The following is a 9,678-nucleotide window of genomic DNA, read 5'->3' on the forward strand; positions in this document are numbered from 1 at the left end:
GATCGTAGTGATCACAGCTGCGGCGGTGGGGGGGGGGGGGGGGAATAGCAGGATCCACTCACCTCCCTGCCGTTCCCGTGACGATCGGCGCTCCCCACCACTCAGGCAAGCATCTCTGCTCCCTCTGACATTAGTGTCGGGTCCCGGCTTGATGACGTCATCAAGCCGTGACCCGGAACTGAGCGGCAGTAGGAGCAGGGATGCCGGCCGGAGCAGAGGGGGCTACTGCGGCTCATCGCTGGAACCTGGAAGGTGAGTGATAGCTGCTGCGTGCAGAGAGGACATCTGGATAAAAGGGGGACACACAGCCCAGCACACCACAGAGGGGATCCGGCTGCCTGACCCCCCAAATGCGCACCCCCCATGCAAAAACACCTGGTCCTTAAGAGGGGGTTAGGCAGACGTTCCTCAAATGCTTAAATTATCAAGGCACCACCCGGGGCATGGTTAGGGTTAGGCACCACCAGGGGGGGTCTTAGGGTTAGGCACCACCAGGGGGATCTAGGGGTTAGGGATAGGTACAGGGAGGGTTCTGTGTGAGAGTAGAATTAGGTATAGTTCTAGTACAATATTTGTTATATATACAATTTATTAAACTATGTTTATTAACACCAAGGGGGGGTCTAGGGGTTAGGGATTGGTATAGGGAGAATTCTGTGTGAGAGTACAGTTAGGTATAGTTGCAGTAAAACACTTGTAATATCTACAATTGTATTACTATGCTTAATACAAGTGTAAATATAATTTTTTGGTATAGACGATATTTGTAAATATCATTTTTTGTTATTGATGGTATTTTGCCATTTCATTAGCTTTAAATCAATATATTTAGCACTTAAACGTTAGACGTTAAAGTCGCACGTTAGAAAATGTTCTGTCGCAGACTAATGCACAGCAATACTACGTCTATGCGACATTCACAGTGCACACGTTGCGCTTGTGTGTAGCGTGTAGCGGTATTAGAAAGTGCTGCATGCTGTGCGTTATACACGTTATTAACTGCGTTGGACTGTTTGCACACGCTCAGTAATGACTTGGAAGCATACTTTTTATTGCCTGTATGCTCTACTGTATGCAACGATAACAGGGCAATAAGTTGCAGTGCGACTTTTTTGGGGCATTGCGTTGTAATTTGTGTTGCGACTTTAACTTCTCACCAAAACACAACATCCCACTGTGAAAGAGACCTAAAGGTTATCATGCTGTTGCTTATCTTAGAGCAGAGAGGAAGTTTAGAGTTGAGGTCCGCTTTAACCACTTGAGGACCACAGTGGTAAACCCCCCTAAAGACCAGGCTGTTTTTGTCACAATTTGCCACTGCAGCTTTAAGGCCAAGCTGCAGGGCCGCACAACACAGCACACGAGTGATTCCCTGCCCCCTCTTCTCCCCACCAACAGACCTCTCTGTTGGTGAGATCTGATCGCCCCCCCCCCCCCCCCCCCCTTGTGTTTATTTTTTTTTAAATAAACATTTATGTTCGTGTTTTTTTTTTTTTTTTTTTACCATTTCTGTTTTTTTTTTTAGAAATCCCCTCCCTCCCCCCAGCCGGCCAATCACGCGATCGTCTGTCATAGGCTTCTGCCGTGTCACACGGCTGTCCCCAATACAGCGCTGCTGCTGATCACAGTGCTGTACTATGTAAATAGATGGCGATCGCGCCGTCTAACAGTCTCCCGAGCGGCAATAGCCGTTCGGAGACTGAAGAGGGGCCGGAGCTCCGCCCCCGAGAAGGAGATGCTCGCGCACCCTGTGCGCGATCTCCTTCAGTAGCCGGCTCCAGGACCTGGCACCAATTGGCGTTAGGAGGTCTGATGACTACAGATTTTTTTTTTGAAAGACGAGCAATCCTGTCCACGATCTCACGAGGTGGATACAAGTGCGCGATTAGGTTAACGACGATCTGCGATTCGAGACGACAGCGACCATTAAGGTGGATTGAGTCATTAAGATCCCCGACGAATCATTTGAACACGTATTCCCGCTCCATCATGTGCCGTCGTGTGCACCCGCCAGCAGGAAGATGGATCAGGGAACGCTTGTTGTCGGGGGACGTCGCTGTGATCCATCGTTTTGCGATGCAGGCCCATCTACGATAGGGCAAATTAGTTAAAGGGGCAGCGCATTAGATGCACACTTCAATTTTAATTTTTGCGTCGTTAGGTGAGTATTCACCTTTACAGCAAACATAGGATGCAGAATTAAGCAATCCCAATTTTTTCTCATCTTCACCATTTTTAGCATACTTTTGAGGGTTTAGGTGAACCTCTCTATGATCCAGCTACTATAATATACATATCTCCCAGCTGTCCGGAACACACTAAGCTGAAACGCAAATGCTGCAAAAACGCGCATAATGCAAGTCAATGGGCCGCATGTAAAAATGCATATACTTGCGTTTTGCAATGTGCGTTTTGAAAAAGGCAGGTTTTGTTGCATGTTTTCCAAAAACGCACATAGTGAAAAGTCAATGGTGATGCAAAGGTTCGCATGTTAGTGCGTTTTGCATGCGTTTTCTATGCTTTTATTAAAAAAAAAAAAAAACAATTTTGATGATGTATTTTTCGCTTCTTATTGACTTCCTAGTGATTTGCATAAAACACATATCAAAAACGCATACAAAACGCATATGCGTTTTGCATATGTGAACCGCAAACGCATTCAAACGCACGCAAAATGCAAGAAAAGGCATGTGCAAGGGAAAAAAACACAAAAAGCAAACGCCCTGAAAATGCAATTAACAAAAAAACGCACAAACACACATGACAGAAATGGCGACCTTTCACGCACTGCCAAGTGTGTTCCCAGCCTCCCTCTTTTGGAGGGACAGTCCCTCTTTCTTCCTCATTTGTCCTTCAGGGCTCATGTACAAATCTGTAACTCTAAAATGTATATCCAGGGGTCTCAAACTCGCGGCCCATGGGCCATTTGCAGCCCTCGATACTATATTTTGTGGCCCGCACCGGGAAAAGCTTCCTTATAGTTCGCTTCAGTGCTCCCAAGCAATCCGCCGCATCCCCGCCACTAAACGAGGGCTGCAGAGCCCCCAAATCGCCCGGGGGGCAATCCGCCGGCATTTCCTGGAAGGGGCAGACCTTTCAGCTTCAGCTCTGCCCCTCCTGACGTCAATCGCGGCACATCGCCGCCTCTGCCCGCTCCTCTCTGTAAAGGAAGAGTGAGAGGGGCGGGCAGAGGCGGCGATTTGGGGGCTCTGCAGCCCTCGTTTTGCGGCAGGGACGCGGCGGATTACTTGTAATGGGAGCACTGAAGCAAACTATAAAGGTAAAATAGGCAAAATAGTTCGCTTCAGTGTGAATTTGATTTTGAAATAAAAATCAATGCAAGGGACGGGGGGGGGGGGGGGGGGGTTCGAGTTTGAGACCCCTGCTTTGAATGTATATATTGCTTACTGTCATATGTTAATATGAAGGAAAATGAACCAGAATAGAAAGGACCAGTATGGTTTGAATTATAAAACAACACATTTTTCTTATGAAATCTGTATGTGTATGGTATGCGTGACTATGGGAGTGCTAGGGCGGGGTTAGGGGTGGGGCAGGGGCATGGCTTAAATGTGCCTCTTTCTTATCTCAAAAAAGTTAGGAGGTATGTCAAATATACTGCTCAAGGTATATCCTACTGAAAGGAGAGCTTCCTGGCCGGGACCACCAGTCTCCAGACTGAGCACCGGAAGTCTCGCCCAGCACTCTTTTCAAATCCCTTGTCCAGCTACTCACTGCTGACATCTTTCATTTTCCTCCTGGACTGATTTTGGTGAGATAATGAAAAAATGATTTTGATGAAATAATTAAATGGTGATTTTGAGTGCCAGCATGTTTTTTAATTAGGAGACCGGCTCCTGAGATGGATGCAGAATCTCTGCAAGGGGGTTAGGAAAAGATGCAGAATGTGCAGAGTGTGCAGAATGTGTAACACAAAGCACATATTTCATCAGAGTTTGCGCTTGTTCCTGGGCTGTCACACAATTACCTGCCTCTCCTCTGCTGAATTCCCCGGTGATTGCATTGTACACAGCAGCAACCGTATAGGAAAAAGTGATTCTCTACAAGACAAATTACAGTTTACTCAACTTGAGAGAGAGAGAGAGAGAGAGAGAGAGAGAGAGAGAGAACGAGAACAAAATTGCAAACCAGCCCAGCTGCACAGGGACAAGAAATGCTGCACAGGAAGGAGAAATGCTGCACACGCAGAAGAAATACTCCACAGGGATGAGAAATGCTGCACAGGGACACGAAATGCTGCACACGCAGAAGAAATACTCCACAGGGATGAGAAATGCTGCACAGGGACACGAAATGCTGCACACGCAGAAGAAATACTCCACAGGGATGAGAAATGCTGCACAGGGACACGAAATGCTGCACAGGGACAAGAAATGCTGCATGAGAAGGAGAAATACTGCACAGGGAGAAGAAATACTGCACAAGGAGGGGAAATGCTGCACAGGGAGGAGAAATGCTGCACAGGGAGGGGAAATGCTGCACAGGGAGGAGAAATGCTGCACAGGAAGGAGAAATGCTCCACAGGAAGGAGAAATGCTCCACAGGAAGGAGAATGCTGCACCAAGAGGAGAAATGCTGCACAGAGAGGAGAAATGCTGCACAGGAAGGAGAATGCTGCACCAAGAGGAGAAATGCTGCAATGGAAGGAGAAATGCTGCACAGGGAAGAGAAATGCTGCACAGGGAGGAGAAATGCTGCACAGGGAGGAGAAATGCTGCACAGGGAGGAGAAATGTTGCACAGGGAGGAGAAATGCTCCACAGGAAGGAGAAATGCTGCACGGGGAGGAGAAATGCTGCACAAGGAGGAGAAATGCTCCACAGGAAGGAGAAATGCTGCACAAGGAGGAGAAATGCTGCACAGGAAGGAGAAATGCTCCACAGGAAGGAGAAATGCTGCACCAAGAGGAGAAATGCTCCACTGGAAGGAGAAATGCTGCACAGGGAGGAGAAATACTGCACAGGGAGGAGAAATGCTGCACAGGGAGGAGAAATACTGAACAGAGAGGAAAAATGCTGCACAGGAAGGAGAAATGCTCCACTGGAAGGAGAAATGCTGCACAGGGAAGAGAAATGCTGCACAGGGAAGAGAAATGCTGCACAGGGAGGAGAAATGCTGCACAGGGAGGAGACATGCTGCACAGGGAGGAGAAAAGCTGCCCAGGGATTAGAAATGCTGCCCAGGGAGGAGAAATATTGTGCAGGGAGGAGAAATGCTGCACAGAGAGGAGGAATGCTGCACAGAGAGGAGGAATGCTGCACAGGGAAGAGGAATGCTGCACAGGGAGGATAAATGCTGCACAGGAAGGAGAAATGCTGCACAGGAAGGAGAAATGCTGCACAGGAAGGAGAAATGCTGCACAGGAAGGAGAAATGTTGCCCAGGGAGGAGAAATATTGTGCAGGGAGGAGAAATGCTGCACAGAGAGGTGAAATGCTGCACAGAGAGGAAAAATGCCGCACAGGGAGGAGAAATGCTGCACAGGGAGGAGAAATGCTGCACAGGGAGGAGAAATGCTGCACAGGGAGGAGAAATGCTGCACAGGGAGGAGAAATGCTGCACAGTGACCGTGGTTATGGTAGGATTAGATTGTTAGCTCCTCTAAAGACAGTCAGTGACATGACTATGTACTCTGCTGCAGAAGATCTCAGTGCTATATACATGCATACTGATAATAATAATAATAATAACATTACAGTATAACTATGTTAGGATTCGTCTGGGAGCTCCTCTGAGTCGAGACAGGCAAAATAGCTTGGGAAATTTGGGCCCACCATGCGCCGCCATAGGCTATAGCATCACTAGTAAATTGTGCACCGTCAAAACACGGAGCCAAAATTACTTTAAAAACTGCTTAATTTGGTCCTCAGCAATTAGTATATCCTGAATTACGTATTTCTCCAGAGTCCATGGCGGCGTGGAGAGGGTACAGGGACTATTGCAGGAGTAGAGTGAGACGTTTTTCGGGTTTGATCTGCTACCCAATTTCCCGGCGCTTTAAAGGGACCCTGAGCTTTGCTCAAAATTGCAATTTGGACGTACCTGGTGCTTCCCCAGCCCCCCTAAGACCGCAAGGTCCCCGGCGTCCTGGCTCCACTTCCGGTCCCACTGGCGGCTCTGTTAACTTCGGCTTGAAGTTGCCCCGTGCACGCCCCCACGACGCACGCTATGCATCATCACGCCAGCCGAAGTAAGAGTTCTGCGCATGCGCGGTTCGCTAAGACTTAACCACATATGCGCAGGACTCTCATGCTGGATGGATGCGCTAGCGGGACCGTGAAAGGAGACAGGAGGACGCCGTAGGACCTCGCTTGCTACTGGGGGGAGGGGGGGGGGTTGTGCCTAGAGGAAACCCCAGGTACGTCCAAATTGCAATTTTGAGCAGATCTCAAGGTCCCTTTAATTACATGAATACCCTCTAAGTACAGTCAGTGACATGACTATGTTCTCTGTAAAGTGCTGCAGAAGATGTCACTGCTATATAAATACATAATAATAATATGGTAGGACATTAGCCTATGACTATGGTAGGATTGGATTGTGAGCTCCTCTGAGGACAGTCAGTGACATGACTATGTACTCTGTAAAGTGCTGCAGGAGATGTCAGGGCTATATAAATACATAATAATTCTATACAATAAAACCTAACTGTCCCTGCGTCATCCACTTTCCCTGTCTATCTGTCCGTCTGTCCGAAGCTTTTTTATACTGCGCATGCGTGCAGTACAGAAAGCCGTTGGGACGGGAGGTCGGGCTAGGGAACAGGGCGGCCGTGTGCGCGCGGCGGGCGGGTGTGCATGCTCGCGGCAGGCGGGTGCGCACACAGGGGGCTTTGCCCTTGCGCTCTGAGTGGTGTGGCGGTAATTTAACTACCTAGAGCCCATTTTTAAATGGGCTTAGGTAGACTAGTAGTAATAATAATAATAATAATATTTTGGTAGGACATTAGACTATGGCTATGGTAGGGATTACATTGTGAGCTCCTCTTAGGACAGTCAGAGACATGACTATGTACTCTGTAAAGTGCTGCAGAAGATGCCAGTGCTATATAAATACAGAATAATAATAATAATATGGTAGGACATTAGAGTGTGACTATGGTAGGATTAGATTGTGAGCTCCTCTGAGGACAGTGAGAGACATGACTATGTACTCTGTAAAGTGCTGCAGAAGATGCCAGTGCTATATAAATAATACATAATAATAATAATAATATGGTAGGACATTAGAGTGTGACTATGGTAGGATTAGAGTGTGAGCTCCTCTGAGGACAGTCAGTGACATGACTATGTACTCTGTAAAGTGCTACAGAAGATGCCAGTGCTATATGAATACACAATATTGATCATGGCTGCATCTTCAGCACAGTATCAGTACAACAATAATTCAGACGCCGCTGGCTGCAATAACTTCCAAGGAGCCATATTTCCCCCTCTGCAGCGTCCTGCATTGTGCTGCAACTTGACGCATCCACTCCCCATCACCACAACCCCAGGAAGCAGTAACGACTTTATAACTTCAAACTTCCAGCAATGATTTCTGAGCATGGGCTCTCCTCAGAGCTGGCTGCAATGCAGTATCTCTCTCACATGGAGATCGCTGGAATTATTTCCCTCTGAATCGCCGCAGATTGTCATTCAGCAAAAGGGCTGCATTAAACATCAATAGAGGCCTGAAATACTCCCATTGTGTGTAGATAGAGGCTGGAAGGCTTTCATCCACCACAGATAGTCATATGGTATTTGCATTTCAGTGTAGTTTATGAACATGCAGCAATCTGGACCCACAGAGGCTGAATTCATTCACTGATTATTCTGCAAACTGCAGTACCCCCAACAACTGAGCACTGTACAAACAGTGGTAACCACTAGCAACTAAGCATTGTACAAACTATGGTAACTCCTAGCAACTGAGCATTGTGCAAACTGTGGTAACTCCTAGCAACTGAATATTGAACAAACTGCGGTAACCCCTGTTAACTGAGCACTATACAAAATGCTATAACCCTCAGCAACTAAGCATTGCATTAACTGCACCAACCCCTAGCAACCGAGCATCATGCAAGCAGTGGCAACTTCTAGTTACTAAGCATTGTGGTAGCTGCGATAACCCCTAGCAGCTGAGCATTATAAAAAAAAAAAAAACTGTGGTAACCCCTAGCAACTGAGCATCATACAAACTGTGGTAACCCTTAGCAACTGATTATTGTATATATTGTGGTATCCCCTAGCAACTGAGCATTGTACAAACCATGTAACCCCTAGCGACTGAGCATTGTGCAAACTGCGGTATTCCCTGGTAACTGAGCATCATACAAAATGCTTTAACCCTTAGCAACTAAGCATCGCATAAACTGTGATAATCCCTAGCAACTGATCATTATACAAACTGTGGTATCCCCTAGCAACTGAGCATTGTGCAAATTGCAGTAACTCCTGGTATCTGATCTTCATACAAAATGCTTTAACCCTTAGCAACTAAGCATTGTACAAACTGTGGTAACCCCTAGCAACCAAGCATCATGCAAACAGTGGTAAACCCTAGTTACTAAGCACTGTGGTAACCCCTAGCAACCAAGCATCCCAGGTTGCTCTGACCGCTCTGCTCTGATGATTAGTTTAGGTTAGTGCAGCCTTGCAGTAAGTTTACTATCAGCTGCTGCCCAGAAATGTTTTGCAATGCAGTAATAATGAGGAGAGCAGGCATGGTACTCACAGTGCAGCAAGGCATGAGCGGACGGGCGCAGCACAGATTCCTTACAGCCACAAGCACACCAGAGATCCCAGCTCAGTCTCCTCATCCATGCCAGCCCAGGAATTTCTGGAGGACTGCCAGCAGAGGGGAGGACTGGCGAGCCAATCAGATGGCAGAGAGAGATTGCAGAGATGCTGTGGTACCCAGCGGATGCTGACAGCACCTGGCATGAATGAGGGAGGCTGCGTGGCATTAATCTGGGCTCTAGGAGGCGGGCGGGGTATCTGGAGGAGATGTGGAGGCGACCGGCGGGCTGATATGCTAATAGGACCAACAGATCAATATCTGGGACAAGCGCTCTCTCTGGGAGAGATAAAGTCACTCCTACAGGATGTCCTTATATAGGGACCATCCATCACTGAGCTGTACTCTGCCGCACCGGCCTAATATATACATTCACTGAGGGACCCAGCAGTGACAAGCCAAGCGCAGGAATGATTTATCTGCTGGAAAGGAAACCTGCAGTAATAGCAATATGGAGGCTGCCATCTTCAATCCCTTATAAGCAATGCCAGTTGCCTGGCTGTCACACTGAGCTTTTGAATTTAGGTCAGTTTCTAGGCTAAATTGCACCCAAGGTGAGGATGTAAAAATTGCATCCCCCCAATGGACTCACAAACATTATCTGCGACTTAGCCCCCCAGTAGCCAGTTGTAGATGTCCCCAGTATAGGTAGCCAAGTATAGGTGCTTCCAATATAGGTAGCCACCAGGCATAGGTGCCCCCAGTATAGATAGCCAGGCATAGGTGCCCCCAGTATAGATAGCCAGGCATAGGTGCCTCCAGTATAGGTAGCCAGGCATAGGTGCCTCCAGTATAGGTAGCCAGGCATAGGTGCCCCCAGTATAGGTAGCCAGGCATAGGTGCCTCCAGTATAGGTAGCCAGGCATAGGTGCCTCCAGTAT

At 47.7% G+C, this 9,678-nt stretch overlaps 1 protein-coding gene across 3 annotated transcripts in view; it reads right to left on the reverse strand.

The window, feature by feature from the left end:
- Positions 1–8,886, reverse strand: part of OSBPL5 (oxysterol binding protein like 5) — a 173,640-nt gene extending 164,754 nt beyond the window's left edge. Inside the window, exon 1 of one of the 3 annotated variants that reach the window (XM_068260978.1) lies at positions 8,735–8,882. In XM_068260978.1, coding sequence (XP_068117079.1) covers positions 8,735–8,749 — 15 coding nt within the window. In that variant the 5' untranslated portion in view covers positions 8,750–8,882. Of the gene's footprint in view, positions 1–8,734 lie in introns of all 3 variants that reach the window. The other 2 variants (XM_068260976.1, XM_068260979.1) reach the window with 2 other exon arrangements.
- Positions 8,887–9,678: the final 792 nt, after the last annotated feature.

This window comes from Hyperolius riggenbachi, chromosome 11, assembly GCF_040937935.1.
Source record: "Hyperolius riggenbachi isolate aHypRig1 chromosome 11, aHypRig1.pri, whole genome shotgun sequence".
Taxonomy (NCBI): Eukaryota; Metazoa; Chordata; class Amphibia; order Anura; family Hyperoliidae; genus Hyperolius; species Hyperolius riggenbachi.